The 19,225-nt window shown below is 34.7% G+C and overlaps 1 protein-coding gene and 1 non-coding gene across 2 annotated transcripts; one reads left to right on the plus strand and one right to left on the minus strand.

Moving 5' to 3' along the window:
• Positions 1 to 1,044: 1,044 nt before the first annotated feature.
• LOC125672465 (U4 spliceosomal RNA) lies at positions 1,045 to 1,183 on the minus strand. Its single transcript, XR_007369003.2, has one exon. It is a non-coding gene; the product is annotated as a U4 spliceosomal RNA (small nuclear RNA).
• A 10,750-nt stretch (positions 1,184 to 11,933) lies between these two features.
• LOC125672102 (uncharacterized) lies at positions 11,934 to 19,158 on the plus strand. The gene is made up of 5 exons (XM_048908212.2): positions 11,934 to 12,128; positions 14,062 to 14,180; positions 16,191 to 16,300; positions 17,772 to 17,981; positions 18,997 to 19,158. The coding sequence occupies exons 1-5, from the start codon at positions 12,000 to 12,002 to the stop codon at positions 19,032 to 19,034; spliced, it is 606 nt and encodes a 201-aa protein (XP_048764169.2). The 5' UTR covers positions 11,934 to 11,999; the 3' UTR covers positions 19,035 to 19,158.
• The last annotated feature ends 67 nt before the right edge of the window (positions 19,159 to 19,225 follow it).

Consider the following 19,225-nt stretch of genomic DNA (forward strand, 5'->3'; position numbering starts at 1 on the left):
CCCTTTACTGAAAATAAGGTCATTTATGGGTCTACAAACACCCTGTTTGGAGTGGAATAGTTACCATCTTAGGTCACTTTCCTTTGAAGATTTTCTTATTTTGATGTTGATCTTAAAGTCACATCATAATGTCAATTTAACCAATCATATTTAGGGTAGTGGTCACGACTGTTCAGTGTATTGACAAGCACATTCATACTCTTCTAATACCGGACACTAGGAACTGTGAAAAGCATTTAGTCTGCAAGATGAACACAATCGATGTAAAAATAAAATTGAATACACTATTAAATATTTTATTCCAACATTCACCACAGGCCTCTGTTAGAGTTTGTTAAAATGAAGAAATGACATTATGAAGTAAGAAATTGATGAAAAGTTTTTCGTCCAATTTTCCTTATGATACAGTCATTATAGAATTAATGTCTTACCATTTAGATATTCTAAGCTATTAAAATTAAATAAGAAAACATTATCATTAGTTCATTTTCAAATTCATAAGACGTATGTCAGCGTTTCGCAAATTCTATGGTCGTTATAACGATTTAGTTCGTCAATACAACCTATCATTGGGTTAAATGCTGTCTGACGTGTTTCATAACGATTGTTAGGCCGTTCTTAACATACTGATCTTGACTACGGATAACTCCGTCTACCTGATCAGGATATAGGGCTCACAGCGGGTGTGACCGGTCGAGAGGGAATTCTTACTCCTCCTTAGCACCTGATCCCACCTCTGGTGTGTCCAGGGATCGATCACGTTTGCCCAATTATCTATTTTGTATGGCTTGTGGGAGTTATGAGATTGGTCACTGTTCCTTATCTTCACCTTTCACGTATCAATACACACCATAAAGCCAAAATTAGATTTTCTTTGATGCGGAAATCAAAATAAATATTTTAGTTAATCAAAATCGCCGTAAGACATGAAATATTAAATAATTCTCCTATAGTATAAAGACAACCTTTTGTTGACAGGCAACTTCCGTGTGAATCTCTCTTAATCACGTTAAATATTACGTTCTACCATTTTATTGTTTCTTGCTCCCGTAGGAGCGTTCAAAAATTGCACTAACGGCCATGTTTCAGGCCACTGTGCGGGGTATTGGGTATAGTTTTCAACTAGCAATAACCACGCCTCGGATAAACCTCATCGGCTATGGTACCGCCACTGCGCAAAGCTAATTATATGCCAGTTACCCACATGCTATATCAGATATATTTAGTTTTGTTATTGCAGTGTTTAATATATACAAATACAAATTCTCTTGCATGCAACACGTCAAGTGACTTTAAACAAACATTAGAAAGTTTACTTTAACTTTAATCATTTAATTACTTTAATGGTTTCATGTTTTCTTTACTTTGATATCCGTATTTCAAATTATAAAATTTATCTGGCAAATTACTGACATTTCACAACGTTTATGACACATACAGAAAGGGAAGTAATCGGGGATGGCAGTTTGGCTGCATTTAGGGTATTTTGTTATGAAGGATATATGCCCTCACTTAACGGTGCCGTTGATTGTTAATTAAATTGAAATGGATGAAAATGTTAAAAGCATTTTTGATGATTGTGGCTTAAGTATTATATGGATATTCCAATATGTACAAAAGAAAAGGTGGCTTGTAAATTCATTAAAACAAAAATTATATGATCAATTTCAGCAGTAAGGGTTGTCAGAATGAAATAATTGCAGCAAAGGCAAAATTTACAACTTGTCTACAAATTCTGAATTAAATGTCAAAATTATATCTTATCAAAGAACCAAAGTCAAAAAGTACTAAAATTGGCCCTTTTGCCAAAATAAATGAGACTTTCACAGTTGATGCTCTAGGATTTATAGGTTATAGAACAATTTATTTTATAACTATATCTTTTCTAGTTTTCGTTTTACAGTCGTTTAAACTTTTTGTTGTTTTTCAACAGATGTTGACGTTATATGAGAATCACAGTGTATTACACAAAAAATGGACGCATAGGTTAATATATATTTCTTGGGCTTATTCTGGTTGTAAATCACAACTGTTAAAATACTAGGAACTTGATATATTTTCTATCACAATGTTTAAATTTGTGATATATTGCCCCCCCCCCCCCCCTCCCCACTACATAACACTTTACAATTTTTTCCCCGCTGTATTGGATATAATTGAAAAATCGTGATCAAAAAGTAACATTCCTTGCAGTGAAAGGACCACAGCAAATAGTATTGTTTTACCGTCTATCTCAAAGACGAGTTTATATTTTCAAGTTGCATATATCTAATTGTATCAATTTCCATTAAAATTGATATTAATTGAGGATAAAAAAGAGAGACAACTGTATAATTTTGGTTAAACTTGAGTAATTATAGTAACTAATTAGAAAAATGGATTTTTTAAACATCCGCCTCGTAAACTAATTTTTTAAAAATAAAACACGGTGGACCTTTAAAATTGTCGGCACCTCTGAAGTCTTAATTTTCTGAGCGAGGCAGACCTTTACAAAACAAAAAATATAAATACTAAGGGAAATATTAGCGGGTTAAAATTAAAACGTATAAAACGGTGACTTGTATATATTGATATCATTTAATGATATATATTGTAAATTTAAAATAGTAATTTTAAAAAATGTACCTGCACTGTCTATCTTTAAAGAAATATCATACTGATTTGATAACTTACTTAAATTGTTTGTAAACATGTTGGAGTTTGCTATTCGAAACAATTCATCTTAATTACCCTTAACTTATGACGTCCGTTATGTATTAATTTTTCACGTTTATATGTTTGAAGCAGATAAATTGTTTTTAAAAACCCCAGAAATAGAGTGGACAGTGTCGCTAAATGGATTTTAATTATCTCTAAGTAGAAACCTCAACATGTTTGTAAATCGGGATTATTTCTTGCATATAGATATATCAAGATATTAATATATATCCGTATGCAGACTTCCCCGCAGACGTTCACACCTTTATGAAACGCCCAAATTTTCGACATCCCGTACAAAAAACACCTGTACGTGTTAGTCAGCATATTGTTTCACAGCACGAGCAGCACGAATTATCAAATAAGAGAAGGGTCATTTGACTTTGAAAATGAACAAACGAATATCACATGGTATAAATTGGCATTGATTTTAATTTGATAAATAGCATGAATTATAGCAGCTCAAAGAAATGCGGACCATAAAATGACAAGTAAAAGCATTGGTTTATTTGTGCGATTACTTTAAAAGATTGATATTTATATTAGTGTACCACATGTCTTTTAATGTATAATTTTTATTGTAATTAAGAATATTAGATGATTTAGATCCGCGGTCTACATGTTTACAGGTAGTGTAGAAATATCAAAAAGTGTACAGTTGACAACGATTGAAATAAGAATGCGGACGGTTTTTTGTTTATTCAGTGACTCACGAACTTACCCGTCTTCTGAGGGAAAATTGTAAAACAAACATACTATTTTTTTTGGTCAGTTATAACACCCGAAAACAGTCTATGCGAAAGTTTTTTGGACCACACAGGACATTCGGTCCTATGTAATCAATGAACACACCGGACCGAACCAAATTTTGTCAGACCGAAAAACCTAATGTAAAAAAGAGAAACACGTGAAAATGCAAAACCAAGGAAATCTTATTTATCATACTAGTAATACTATACCAGGGATCCCTCCCGCATAATACTTTAGACGGTCCATGCGGTTTAATCACATTCATTTACGTATTTGGATTTGTGTGATATTTTTTACTTATAACAAACATTTAATTGACTCCGCGTCAAAATAATAAAGCTTAAAACCGAATACTGAGACATCGGACATTCCAAATGACACATCGGACCTGAGGCACTGCACATCGGTCAGGTCCGATGTCTTTCGCATAGACTGCGAAAACGGGGATAAAAATCATCTTCGCTTGCCATGGGTTTTGGGTCCATTCTGCTCTTCGTGGACTTAATACATTTTGCTATCGAAGATGGAAATTTTTAAAAAAAATGCCTAGATTGTCCGCTTGCATAAACATGTATTACGGTGGTAAAAAAAAAAAATCCAGTAAATCCAATGAAGTTGTAATAATATAGATTATATATTTATTTTATTTTTGACTGAGAGGGCGTTAGATAGCTAGGCACGTAACATCGGTTTAAAAAAGGGAGGGGGCAGTCCTAACTCGCGCCAGCCGATAAGAAGAACATTGTACATTTTAAGATTTGATTAAACTTCCCGTGCCTGTATACAATTACTGATGCTCTCTCTCTCTCTCTCTCTCTCTCTCTCTCTCTCTCTCTCACGAAGTTATAGATTCAGTACTGATGTATAGCGTGTATGAATAGAAGCAACTAAAATGCAGATCGTCAAATCATTTTGTTTATATATTTTTGTGTGTGAATTAGTTGTATTTGACACCGAGATTTTAAAACATCTTTACAGTAGACTTGGATGGGTCCACGTGGCGATCTATCCACTGCACACTTAAAGAAATTGAATTCAGGAGAGGGATTGGGACAGTTTGAGTGGATGAAGACCACCACCCACCATCGCCACCACACACATGTACACAATTTAAGGTTTTGAAGATTGGACAATTTAAGCACAATTTCCTGTTGCTATTGTAGGCTGGATTATTAAATTAAGATATATTTATTGGCACAACACATGTCCAGTTTATTAATTGGCAAAACATATATAATATAGCATTCAGTCCGTCTGTCATAATTTAATTTTACTTGTATCACGCAATTTGATTTGTTGAGCACGCTGAAAAAAGTATTTGTTTATATTGTATAAATGTAACTTGGTATGGGGACAGACCTCCTTGACAACCAATAATTCGAAGACACTACTTTTCCTTTTCTAAGTTTACATTGGACAATGGAACACTGATACGTTGATAGGCCTTCGAACTAGGCCTATGAAATAGAAAATCAACGGAATTAAACATGTACAATAAATACTGTAATTGTCTTACCCCCCCCCCCCCAAACAAACCAAAAAACAAAACGCACAGTCTTTGTTTACAAGTAAAGTTACATAAAAATAATAATTAAAAAAAACCTCTTGACATGTACAACGATATCATATGTGAAATAAAAAAAAAAAAAAAAAAAAAAAAAAAAAACCCAAACAAAACGGTATATCGAGTATTTTCACATGGGGGTTACTTGATCCGCCTATCGAAGCATAAAATGCATCATGGATGTCTTACAACAGTTGACGCCATGTCTCATCGATAACATGTGGATCGCTATATCTATGAATTGCTTACATAATTTACTGTGTCGGATTTAACTGGCGGCAATGCTGCATGCTATGGTAAGTCATATTGTAGTTTAAATCTGTTATTTTGAATTCCTTTTTGCCTGACCAGGTCATGCTAATATTCAGCCCGAAACTTGGATGTACTGTAAATCAAAGGAATTGCCCCCAATGTACGTAAAGTTAGGTTAAATAAAACAGTTATTTCGAATCTCGACAGTCTAAAGCTGCGTAGTAACAAGTTTGTAAAATAAATACAGCAAAAATTATTCGATATGATATCAGTACCATACAAGATGAAAACAACTAGGTATTGAAAATGAACATCTAGATAGTAAAAGGGCAAAACAAGCTGCAACCGAAAACTATTATTAGGTGAGGGAATTTCCCTTGCTTTAAAAATAAACACCGAACTAAAATGACCTATGCATGACACGAAATAAAAAAACGTAGTTTCTTTCTCCATAAGATACTTAAATCAGCCATATTATATGTAAAATTCAAGTTTACCACCACCAGCGCATTATAACCGTAATATTTTTCAGCAATCCGGAACATCGTTTTTTGAAAAATAAAAATAGTGCTCCTAGCTCGCCCTAAAATATTTTTGTATTTATGGTCCACTGAAAAGGTGTATATTATAAAAATACTTTAAATATTATGGGCGAGATGAAACCAGTATGGCAAAACCTTTACAAAATAACCAGTTTTGGGTGAAAAATGACAAAAATACGGTACCATATCCGGTTCTAGTATGTATACAGCTTTAGTTGTGCTCCTATTTTTAAAATCTAACATGTTTTTTAAACGCCGGATTCTGATACATATTTATAACACCAATACTCCTATTCAACATTTACTTTCATTTATATATATTTTAAGGGCCATATTTTGGGGTTTGTGAATCAAGTTCTTTGAATATTTATAGAATACGTAAAATTGCAAGATTCAGAACGACAAATCACCGCTTACCACTAAAAATTAGGAGATGGTCTAGTATTCTCAGAGCAGATAGAAAGTGTAATTTGTGTTATTCTGAAATAGGCGACGAATTTCATTATATTTTTTCATGTGAAAATTTGAAAGACTTTCGAAAAATGTACATACCTCAACAATATCATCAAAGACCAAATATTTTAAAATTTCATGATTTATTTTCTTCTACGAATTTTGAATTGCTGTTGAAGTTATCTAGATTTATTGAAACTATAAATGAGGTGGTCAACCCTTCAAGTTGATGTCAATTTGCCAATTGTATTTTGTAATATTCATCTTTGTAAATGTATATATGTACCTCATTTCGCATGTATATATAAATTTTAGTGTGATTGTCTGTATTTCTCTATGCCATGTTGATTGACTTATGAGAATAAATGAATTGGAAAAAATATTGTTAATAAGGATATATTCCCTCACTTAACGTTGCCATTGATAAATTTTACTCTGAATTTGATGCACTGTGTACTCATACGTACTTGTCGCATACAATTATTTATGTGACAAGTCTCTGTGATGAAATCTGATTTCAGGTGATACACGTACATGTACTTCTCCTATGCACCTGATCCCATATCTAATGTGTTAAGGAATTCGTGTTTGTCCTAAGTTGTATTCTATATGATTTAATTGATGGGATTATTACTTTTGTTATCTTTACTTTTTCATGTACTGATTTTCATAGCTAAAATTGACTAGTTTAAAACCATATAACAACTCGAAATAGTTCTTATTCAACTTACCATTCCGTACTATATTTTTTCATCCCCCGACTAAATAGCTATTTCAAAACGAATATTGATAATGTATGACAATATGTGGGGATGACAATAAAAAAAAAACTCACACAGTGCATGCGCACTTAATATTTTCCATTGGGAATTCCTGCACCACGGTCCCAATTCTAATACGGTACACAAAGTTTATCATTCACTCATTTCATTTTAGATTTTTAAACATTAAATTTGGTTTTATCATCATTTTAACAGAAATCATATTTCTGTCTAATGAAAGGTGAAGATAACGAACAGTGATCAATCCCATAACTCCTCTATGGAATACAAAATAGAGATTTGGGCAAACACGGACCGCTGGACATACCAGAAGTGAGATCAGGTGCCTAGGAGGAGTAAGCATCCCCTACTGACAGGTCATACCCGTCTTGAGCCCTATGTTTTAATCAGGTAAGAGGAGTAATCCATAGTCAAAATCAGTATGCGAAGAACGGTCTAACAATAGGAATTAAACACGTCATATAGCATTTTACCCAATGATAGGTTGTATTGGCAATCATGAAATAGACGATATAATTTGCGATATGCTGACTAAAAACGAGACTGTTGAAACTCCTGCAACATCAACTTGTTTGTCAGTAGCTTGCCTCGATTTAAAAACTGATCATACGCAGAACAAACTTTTGTTTATCGAATCAGTTGAGAAATATAAACACCATATGCAGGTGATAATGAATATTGCTGCATAAATATGGGAAGATGGCGATGAAGAAGCTAAACCCAATCCGTTGGTCATAAAGTTGAGTTGTTAGTTTGCCGTTAGTATCCATTTTCATTAAATATCTAAATACGAAGCAGAGGTGGAGGACTCCGTTGTGTTTTTTATCTCGAGTTCACAGCGATATAACGAATCGACATATGAAAGAAAATGATTATTGTTAAGAAATAAAACTTTGTCTATATATCTAAATGTCAAGTTGAAGGTCACATCAAGACATTTATTTCTCATGTTGAAGCTTTTGAATAAATTCTGCTTCATAAGAACATGAACAGATCAGGTAGCAATGGAGCAAAATTGGTGTTCATGGAAATTCCACCAAATTGTTGGAAGACCTGATCACCAAAGACTACGAAGACATTGTCAATGATCTAGGAACTCCAGCATGTTCTTTTTTTATTTCAATTTCAGAGCACTTGTGCTTGGAATCAGAGTGGTGATTGACAAAGTAATTCTGTGGATGACTGATTACTAGATATGAATTTTTCCTTTTTTGTTGAAGAAGCAACTCTCTATGATGTCAAAAAGTCTTGTCTTGAATTTATTGTGAAAAATTGTCGTGTGAGACCTTGAAAAGCCATACGTTATGATGTTGTTATGATGTTGTTAATTTGAGAAACATTTTTTGATTTCTAAAAAAAAATAGAATCCACATGTGATTTGTATTACTTCTGGCATGTGGTGTGGCACAGTACGTTAGAAGTTTGTCCTGCTCAGCTGTTTATATATTCGTGAGAAACAAAGCTAGGGGCTTGGTATAACTTTTACTCGACCCAGCAATGTACGAAATGTGACGATAACGAACAGTGATCAATCTTGTAACAGTTTTTCATCCATCCCATTGACTGGGACATTAAATGTTTCTTAAACTAAAATATGATTTTGAAGAATTTTATCTTTTGAAAGTACAGTTGGAGTATAAGTACCATTAACAAATGTGGAATTAATGCCAATATTTTCGATTGTTATTTATTCATACGAGTCAAATGTTTGGTGTTAATAGATAAAGATATGGGTGAATGACTAGATGTACCACGTATATAATGTGTACCCCGTTATCAACAAAGTAAAACGTGTTTTCATTGGCCAATTTATTAGATGTTAGCCATTAAGAACATTCATTCTGAACTCCCTGTCTAGTATTGGACGCTAAAATGAAAGACTTGACGATGTAAACAACGCGATGAGATAGATCAAGGGGCCCAGGGGTCCGTGTTTGCCCAATTATCTATTTTGTATTGCTTGTAGGAGTTATGGGATTGATCGCTTTTTGTTATCTTCATCTTTCATCAAGTTAAAACCAGTTGTTTTGAATCGGGTACCTGTAAAGTGCAAAACGAAATCGAAACGTAACGAAACGAAATCTACCGAAACGAAACGAAATCTACCGAAACGAAACGAAACGAAACCCACCGAAACGAAACGAAACAGATTGTCTAACCGACCTCTTTTAATTATAATAATTAAAAATGGTATCTTAGGCCCCTGTGAAAGTTACCACATATAAATGAAATTCGCCTCCCCTTTGATGTAGGCTTTCGGCTTGACTGATACAAAGTTTTAAAAGTTGGAAGGGGTGAGTAAGCACAGAGTACATATCCGAAGTTGATTAAATACCATGTGCAATTAGTTTCGGATCAATAAATTTCAGAACGGAGGGTTGCAATTTCAGAGGTATGGGGAAACACACTAAACGAGGGGTGGGGTCGCCGGCGTTGGATCCGCCTTTGGGTATAGATACATTATTTGAAGAAGCTGGTGTCTGAGAAAGTTGAAAGCAGGAAGAACTCTTAACCCCTTATTTTATCTCTAACTGCTGAGGTACGAGTGCTTTCAATAATGGAAAAACATTAAATAGTAAACCATATTAAATGAATGCAATTCGGTAAGATATATATACATGTATTATTAAAAATTATTATTGATACACTGTATTTAGTGAGTCTAAAGATAACTCTATACATTTAGGATGTTGCTAAGACGGGAATTGGAAAACGGGACGGAAAACGGAAATGTTTTATGCTATAATATCAGGAGGATGTGAGCATTTTGTAAAATCAAAAGGCTTATGAACAAGTGAAGCAGAAATTACAAAGATAAAGGGAGGACATACTCAGAATCCACCGTTTGATATACTACATACAAATACACAATATCCACATGTATACATAGATTTGTCTTTAGAGCAAAAAATACTGAAACATGTATTATGCCCAACGCCGGCAACCCCACCCTCGTTTAGTGTGTTTCCCCAGACCTCTGACTTATAAGACTGTAACCCTCCGTTCTAAAATTTATGGACCAAAACTAATTACACGTGGTATTTAATCAACTTCGGATATGTACTTTGTGCTTAATCAACCCCTCTTCCAACTTTTAAAACTTTGTATCAGTCAAGGCGAAAGCCAACATCAAAGGGGAGGCGAATTTTATTTATATGTGGTAACGTTCACAGGGGCTTAATATACCGTTTTTAATTATTATAATTAAAAGAATTTGGTTATATAATCTGTTTCGTTTCGTTTCAGTGGGTTTCGTTTCGTTTCGGTAGATTTCGTTTCGTTTCGGTAAATTTCGTTTCGTTTCGATTTCGTTTCGCACTTTACAGGTACCCGTTTTGAATCTACTACGGGTAAGCAGTGCACAATTTGAAGGTGTGGTGTGAGGTAGCTCACTATATTGAGGATTACATGTATATGGGGATTGAAATGTTTTGTGAAATTATTTTTATCGATTGATTTGTTTGACTATCATCGTAGCATCGGGTTGGTGAACCGCAGATTCCGAGCTTAATTCTACCAGTCTTTTGTTGATATGTACTGAAATAAATTTTTGAGAATGATGTTTATTTTATCCAAGATTAGATATTTTTTGTCCTTTCCACATGCGTACTTTAATATGTAAAACTTATACGGTACCAATTTTGATGCACCAGATGCATATCTTTCATAATTAGATCATTTCGTGTTGATTTGAGAAACTCTTTCAAGGTGTAGAGAGCTACCGTTTGCACTAAACCGATTTTAAACTCCGGTTACCCAGAGTAATGCGGACATTGGTAGTCCTATTCTCCTCTAGAAAAGTTATATAGTCCCAATGTTGTGCGACGTCCTATTGGTTACAATCAACATATCAATACCAACATACTACCAAGAAACACAATGCTAGATATGAACGATCTTTTCACAAAAGAAGTATTTTTAACCTAGCATAATGTTGTGGATATAATAGAATTTTCCTAATATTGAACATGCAGAGATTCAGATACCAGATAAGCATCTGTCACCCATAGACTTTATTACCGAGAAAGAACATCGTCAATCGATCAATCACAAACACCGCTCTTCTCGGAAGATATAAATAAGCATATGTCTTCATTATCTTTATATTAATCAACACTCTGCACCTTAAATAAAAAAAAAAATGTTTACCATCTCAAAATAAAAACATCTACTAAACGTTTGACAGAATCCAGGTGGAATAACTTGGATATACTCTAATTAAAATTAGATGTGTTGAATTCGCTACTGCTTCTGAAGGAGGTGTAAATTGTATAATACATTAAACTACACATCCACATCTACAATGGACGTAAACATAGAACGTCAAAACTGTAACTTAAACATATGTATAAAACCTCCAAGTTCAACGCTTTCGATTTTGTATCTCAGGGAAATATACTACTATTTAGAAAACTGCTCGAATGTTAGAATCTTCGTAATTCCCTAAAGAAATACAATCAGTATGAACAGAAGAAGGTTGTAGTCTATGGAGGATCACGATCATTTTCACTCTGTACCGGTCTTATTCGTAATGAACGACATATCTTAATACATCTTGGTTTTAGGTAATTAGATTATGTGAGGTTAATCTGCAATTAATAGTTTCTGTATCATATTTCAATTCATTTTACAAGTTATCCATCATCTTTATTGATGAAGTGCTCTCAATTTAATATAACAATGAAAATACTAACTGTTTTGTTGATCAAATATTAAAGGTTGTAATAAAACTGTGAATCGATCTATATGATGTAAGTTTCATATATTATGACTTTTTTCCCCCAGACTCTTCGTCACTTTATTTGTACATAATCAATGCACATTAAACGAATTTACGGCCCTATTTTTCTTGGCGCACAGATTTGATAAGAGAATCAATATATCAACTATAACTAAAGAACATTATCACGCGCATTACAAGGACAAGCGGTGGATATAATTTCGAAAGATCTTGAAGAGATGAATGCCCTGTCACCATGTTTGCTCTTGGTTCTGACTTCAGTTGTAGACAATGTGTCGTCTGATATGCGCTGCAACAAACGGATTCGAAATTCGGATTTAAGACCAGCAACTCTGGACCACCATAAGGTGCTAGTTAATTTCTCAGTTATTTACAGCATATTTTGGTTTATTACAATCCTCTACCATCCCTCGTCATATACCGCCAGTTATAGGGCACATAAGAGTGTAGGGTCACCATGCACTGACAGATATACAACGCACAGTGATGGAGAGGAATTCAAAGTTTGAATTTACGGATATCGTTTGCAGGCTCAAAGACTAGATGTGAAAATATTGAGCTAGTTGTTTATAATCATGATATTGTGGTATGAAAAGTGAATATAACGAATAATTATCAATCTCATTAGAAATACAAAATTAAGAGTATGGCAAAAACGAACCTCTGGAATTACTAGAAGTATGATTCTAGTAGCATCCTCTATACACCGGAGACATCCGCCGTGAGCCCTCTATCTTAATCAGGTAAATGGAATGATCCGTATGTAACGAACAGTCCAACAATTAGTATGAAACACACCGAACAACATTCGATAAAGTAATAGCTTGTATTTTCCAAATAAGATCACAATTATGACCATAGAGTTTGTGAAATGCTGACTTTAAACGGGATTGTTGAAACCCCTGTAACATCATCATATTTTACAGTAGCCTGCCTCGATTTAATTATGGATGATATGCAGAACATCCTCTCTTATCAATTAACAATGCTCGTTTTCATTTTATGATGATTGAATGCAAGGTGAAGATAACGAACAGTGATCAATCTCATAACTCTTATAAGCAATACAAAATATATAGTTGGGCAAACACGGACCCCTGGACACACCAGAGGTGGGATCAGGTGCCTAGGAGGAGTAAGCATCCCCTGTTGACCGGTCACACCCGCCGTGAGCCCAATATCCTGATCAGGTAAACGGAGTTATCCGCAGTCAAAATCAGTGTGCCAAGAACGGCTTAACAATCGGTATGAAACACGTCAGACAGCAAAGATACCATAGGGTCTCCCACATCTGCGTCGTACTTAAATAATCTCACTCTTGATATTAGCCAATCACGCAACACCTAGACATTTATACCTCTGCTCAATCTTGGGTAAACTGCGTCCGGGTTACGCATGCAGGGGTTTGGTACTCTCATTCTTTAAGCTGCATACTGAGCTCTATATCGGATTTATTGAATTCGTGACAGTTCATACATTACATATTTTGACACCACCCCTGGAATATTGTGCAATGACTCAGTGTTTATATATGATTGAACTTTTTCCTAATCCATATGATAATTTAGTATAAAGGAAAAGTATGAAACTACAAGTAGAAAACATATCCATTTCTTATTTAATTACATTTTCTTTGAAAACTGGCCAAAAATCGTCCTTTGACATGCTCCCCTGAAAAAAATTGCTATAATTGCATAAATCTCAATCAAACATTTTGAGCAGCTCAAAACCGAAATCACGTAAAGACTCGTCTGTCGAAACCCTCGACGGACATCTGCGCACATCGACGAATGAAAAACGCATGAAATTCTTTTGAATTACGTATATCGCGCATGTATCACGAATGACCAAAATTTCATCCGTGGAATATGCACAAGTTGTAGGTGGTGCCTGTGTGACATAGCCTTGAGGTTGACATGCCTTTTGTGCAAGGGAGGAAAATAGTAGTACTCAGAAAAAGCACACTTTTATACAGCCAGTACTTCGTTTGGGATACTTTATAATCTGCATATTATTATTGACTGATTTTGTTATTGTTTCATAATCAATTGTTTAAATAATGTACTCATCTTTGTTCAATCATCTAATTTCTTATCTAATGATATAGTATTTACATTCATAATTTCATTTTCTTTCCCCATGAATTTTCGATATCAGGTTTTATTTCTATCACGTTGTATGTTGCACGTTACATGTACATTTGATTGATTGAATTTGTCCCAATGGTGAGTACATATAAGCAAATACATATAAATAGAAATGGCGTTTTGGTACTTGTAGTTAACTGGACGATGGTATAAATGGATGGATACGACAAGTAGTACCCCCCACAGCACATATTTGGATTCTATTCTTCTTCGCAATGGAACGTCAATAAAGACTCTACATGAATGGCTTCCGTAAGAAATATTGACAAGAACTACATACATACACACGTCCTCGCTTGCTAGACTGATCCACAACCTAGGCAAGTTATAAGCAAGATGAAGATAACGAACAGTGATCAATCTCATAACTCCTATAAGCAATCCAAAATAGATAGTTGGGCAAACACAGACCCCTGGAAACACCAGCGGTGGGACCAGGTGCCTAGGAAGAGTAAACATCCCCCGTTGACCGGTCACACCCGCCGTGAGCCCCATATCCTGATCAGGTAAACGGAGTTATCCGCAGTCAAAATCAGTGTGCCAGAACGGCTTAACAATCGGTATGAAACACGTCAGACAGCATTTGACTCAATGCGAGGTTGTACCGACGAACTAGATCGTTATAACGACCATAGAATTTGCGAAATACTGACTTCAATCGAGATTTTTGAAACCCCTGTACCATCAACTTGTTTGTCAGTAGCTTACCTCGATTTTAAAAACTGACTATACCCAGAACAAACTCTTGCATATCGAATCAGTTGAGATATATAAACACCATATGAAGGTGATAATGGAATATTTCTACATAAATATGGGAAGTTGACGATGGAGAAGCTGAAATCATCCCGTTTGTCATACAGTTGAGTTGTCAGTTTGCCGTTAATGTCTACTTTCAATAAAATATCTAAGTATGAATCTAAGCATAAATCATTCGGTGTCAAAGGGATTCTTGTCGCGCGCTCAAACCCTACACGGTCATGATCTACGGTCATTTGACATAAATTTGAGAGGATCATACAATATACTGAACTGTATTTGTAATATTTCATAAAACACAGAGATTGCAATTACTTTTAAAATGACAGACCTAAGTGAAGATATATTGAGGAGAAAAATTGATACCCACTTCCACTGCAGTGCTGATTTGAACTCGCGACCTGTGGCACCAAACCTCAGCAGTGCATGAACATCGCGGGACCACTTATTGATACATAAGTGTTAAAGTTTGTCTTCAATGACGATGGGATTCTCGTCAGGCAGCCACACCCTACACGAACATTGAGAAAGGAAATGAATTCATCTCATCGGCATCAATTTAAAATTTTTAAATAATATGCATGAAGCCGCGACTAAGCTATTATCTCTTATTCGTGATCCTTTAGATGAAAGATGAAGATGACGAACAGTGATCAATCTCATAACTCCTATAAGCAATACAAAATATACTAGCGGAAAAAAGAAACTGTGTATTATAATATTTAGTATGAATTTTCTATATTTATTGTTTATATTTACAAAATCTAATCAATTGATAAAGGTGATGTTTTTTAACAATATCGGATAGTACCCGACTCAGATGCACGGACTTTTTTATGGTTAATGAACACATGTTGTTTATTGAAGTGTTCGTACACACGAGTTTTACTGGCCAATACTGTTTGGAGTAAGAAGTGTCAAAAGTTTGTTTGGACACTATTCGTTAAGGAAAACACTTTCGTTTTGACAAACTTTACCCTTCTCTCATGCCACGACTCAGCGAAAACCAAAGTAATCGTGCTGTTGGGATGTTTGAAGCTGCAATGGCACAAAATATCGTAGCAAGACACTTTGAAGTTCATCAGAACACTATCCAGTCATTATGGAGACGTTTCCAACAATCTGGTAACACTTGGGATTGACCACGTTTAGGGCGTCCTAGTGTGACGTCGCATCGACAGGAAAACCACATTAGACTTGTGCACCTGAGAAATCGTTTCCAGACAGCAAGTTTGACTAAATATATATATTTAGAAATGAAATAGTTTTATTTTCATATTCTATTTTTATTTGTGTTGGACGTTCTAGCCGTTACAATAACCATACTATTATACCGGGTAATATGCATCAAAATGTATACGTTCATATTTCACATTTCAACTGCAGCGCATTCAGAGGGAAATGGGTATCATTACAATGTATAAATATATCAAAGACAAGAACAATGGGAATGTTTATATATGACAATGATCTTACTCTGATCTTTACGTCCTTGTTTTATAGGGACTCCAGAGAGTGCAGGATTAAGACAGTGATACATAACCCGGTCAGTTTCACGACATCTGCAGCAGAGACATCAGTTATGTTCCAGGTCAGCAGGATGGCAACAAATGGTGGGTATGATACTTCCAAACCATCGTTATATGTTCCATTTTTAAAAGAACTTTGATAATGTAATCATTATCTTAGTTCACGAACTATTTGGAAGATATGATTGACTACTGTAGCTAATGGTATTCATAAGAGAGAAAAAAGGAATTTTGTAAATACATGGCTTTAAACTTGACAAACAATGATAATCTCATAACTCCTACAGTGTATAAAGAATACAAAATTAAGACTTGGGCAACATGGTCATCTGGACATATTAGAGATGGGATGAGGTGCGTAGAAGGAGTAAACATCCCCTGTCGACCGGTCACACGCCGTGAGACCTACATCTTGATCAGGTAAACGGAGTTATCCGTAGCCAAAATATGTGTGCCAAGAACGGCCTAACAATCTGTATGAGGCACGTCAGACAGCATTGGACCCAATGATAGGTTGTATTAGCAAATTAGATCCTTATAACGGCCTTAGAATATGCGAAATACTGACTTTAATTAAACGAGACTGTTGAAACCTCTGTAACATCAACCTGATTGTCAGTATGACGTTATGTATGTCTTAACTTCGAGGAAAACTGCTATGTGAACAAAACAGTGCAAGTACGTAAGCTACATATTTTGAAACGAAATTGGTATCAAAAGAAACATACATTTATACTCAAATTCGTCATTATTGCCAGTTCATGTTTAAGTATTGAAACACCTACATGTATACCTAAATGTGTGGACTTGAACTCGCGATCTATCGTCTTCCTTTGAATATCTCACATCTTGAACATTCATGTGTCCGTGTTGCCAAGTCTTAATTTTGTATTCCGTATAGGAGTTATGGGATTGATCACTGTTCGTTTTATCTTCACTTTTTACTTAAAAGTTACTTCATACCTTACCTTTTATCTTCACCTTTCTTAAAAAAAATTAACTTTTATATCTCTTAATTTTGATTCATTGATAAGAAATACGTAGATAAGTTTATATTTCAGATACTGTTCATCAACTATTGTGATACTTTACAAAAGGTAATAGGGAAGTGAATGAGGAAGTTTCTAGCACAGGGAGAGGCCATTTTAAGATTTAAAAACTAGTGTCAAATCCCACTGTAAATGTTATCTTGCAACACAGGATTTTCAAATTGAGTCTCCAGAAAGTATATTTTATCAATTTCCATGACTTTACTTAACCAACACCTATATTCTAAGGAAATCTAGGGTTAGGCACAAGCTATAAAAGTATCCTGATGTAACAAATTTACAGTATTTGGTGATGATAGTAGCTCACATTTCGGATTTCAAACATTCCGGTTGAGCATAACTGAAGAGACTTTATTTGTCGAAATGCGCATCTGGTGCATCAAAATTGGTACCGTATAAGTTTTACATTACAGACCTAGCCTTAATCATAGCACCCGATATACACTATCTGCTTCATAATTGGTCCTTGGGATTCTCAGTGTTATATTGAATTTTCTGTTAACAAGAGACACTGGGGATGGTGACAGTCTTGTACTTCTGCGATGATCCAATGGAGGGAATTCTGATCATGCTCCGGCAGAAACTGTCTGGTGAACTCGCTTACCTCGTCTATACTCGTAAGAAGGATCCCATCCCTCTTTATCACGGTGTCAGGACCGCGTTACAGGCTCTCAGTCTGAATCCTAAGGACTTTAAGATTAAATCTAGAGATTACGGTACAGTATGGATTGCATTAAACATATAAAGGTGTATGTCTTATTACATTTATGATATATAATGAATAGCATGTGAACATGAAGAATTATATTGGGAAATATTTTTCCTACTTGCAACTGACTTTCAAAGACAACGTTTATAGAGGATCTACCAATTCCATCAAGCACATCGCGTGACAACATATTCAGAAAGCTACTATCTATCTATCTATCTATCTATCTATCTATCTATCTATCTATCTATCTATCTATCTGTCTGTCTGTCTGTCTGTCTGTCATCTATCTATCTATCTATCTATTTATTTATTTATTTATCGATCTATCTATCTATCTATCTATCTATCTATCTGTCTATCTCTCTGTCTGTCTGTCATCTATCTATCTATCTATCTGTCTATCTGTCCGTCCGTCTAATTATCTATCTATCTATCTATTTATCTATCTGCCTCTCTCTCTCTCTCTCTCTCTCTCTCTCTCTCTCTCTCTCTCTCTCTGTGTGTGTGTGTGTCTGTCTCTCTGTCTGTCTGTCTGTCTGCCTGCCTGCCTGCTTATCTATTTATCTATCTATCTATCTATCTATCTATCTATCTATCTATCTATTCATTAATGTATCTATCTATCGTGTATTTATATATATAATACCTCAATGAGATATTAGCTCCCGAATCATCTTAATCTAACATGTCTCTTTGACATTTGGAGTGGAACGAGAGGGCTATTGATGTTTAATTAGATGGATTCAGGACATTCCAGGCAACTGACATAAAAGACTATGTCAGAGAATATCTTTGCAAAACACAATCACCTTTGTACGAAAGTAAATAGATAATGAATGATGCCTTTTTAATGTGATTTTCTTCGATTGATGATTTTCAATGTTAGGCGGTGGTGTTACTGTCCCTTTCCTATATTATTGCGATAATTATTCACCAATATCACATGCTGGTTCATAATTTTAACCAACAGTAGTACCTTGAATAATTTATTGGTGACTTTTAAAATTTCTTTAATTTAGGATGTGAGCAGAAAGGAAAGCGGCGAATTAAACTGTAAATAAAAGTACTTGGGTATCGGAAGTAATTGTTATGACTTTTTACATTGTGTATGATATATGTTGGTATATTCTTATCTATGGTGTACATTCACTTAATATGTTGTATTAAAATAAAATGTTTCCACAAATATAAGTTGTCATAGTATATCAAATCAAAATAATACGATATTCATGATTGATTCAAATGAAT

This window comes from Ostrea edulis, chromosome 4, assembly GCF_947568905.1.
Source record: "Ostrea edulis chromosome 4, xbOstEdul1.1, whole genome shotgun sequence".
NCBI classification, from domain to species: domain Eukaryota; kingdom Metazoa; phylum Mollusca; class Bivalvia; order Ostreida; family Ostreidae; genus Ostrea; species Ostrea edulis.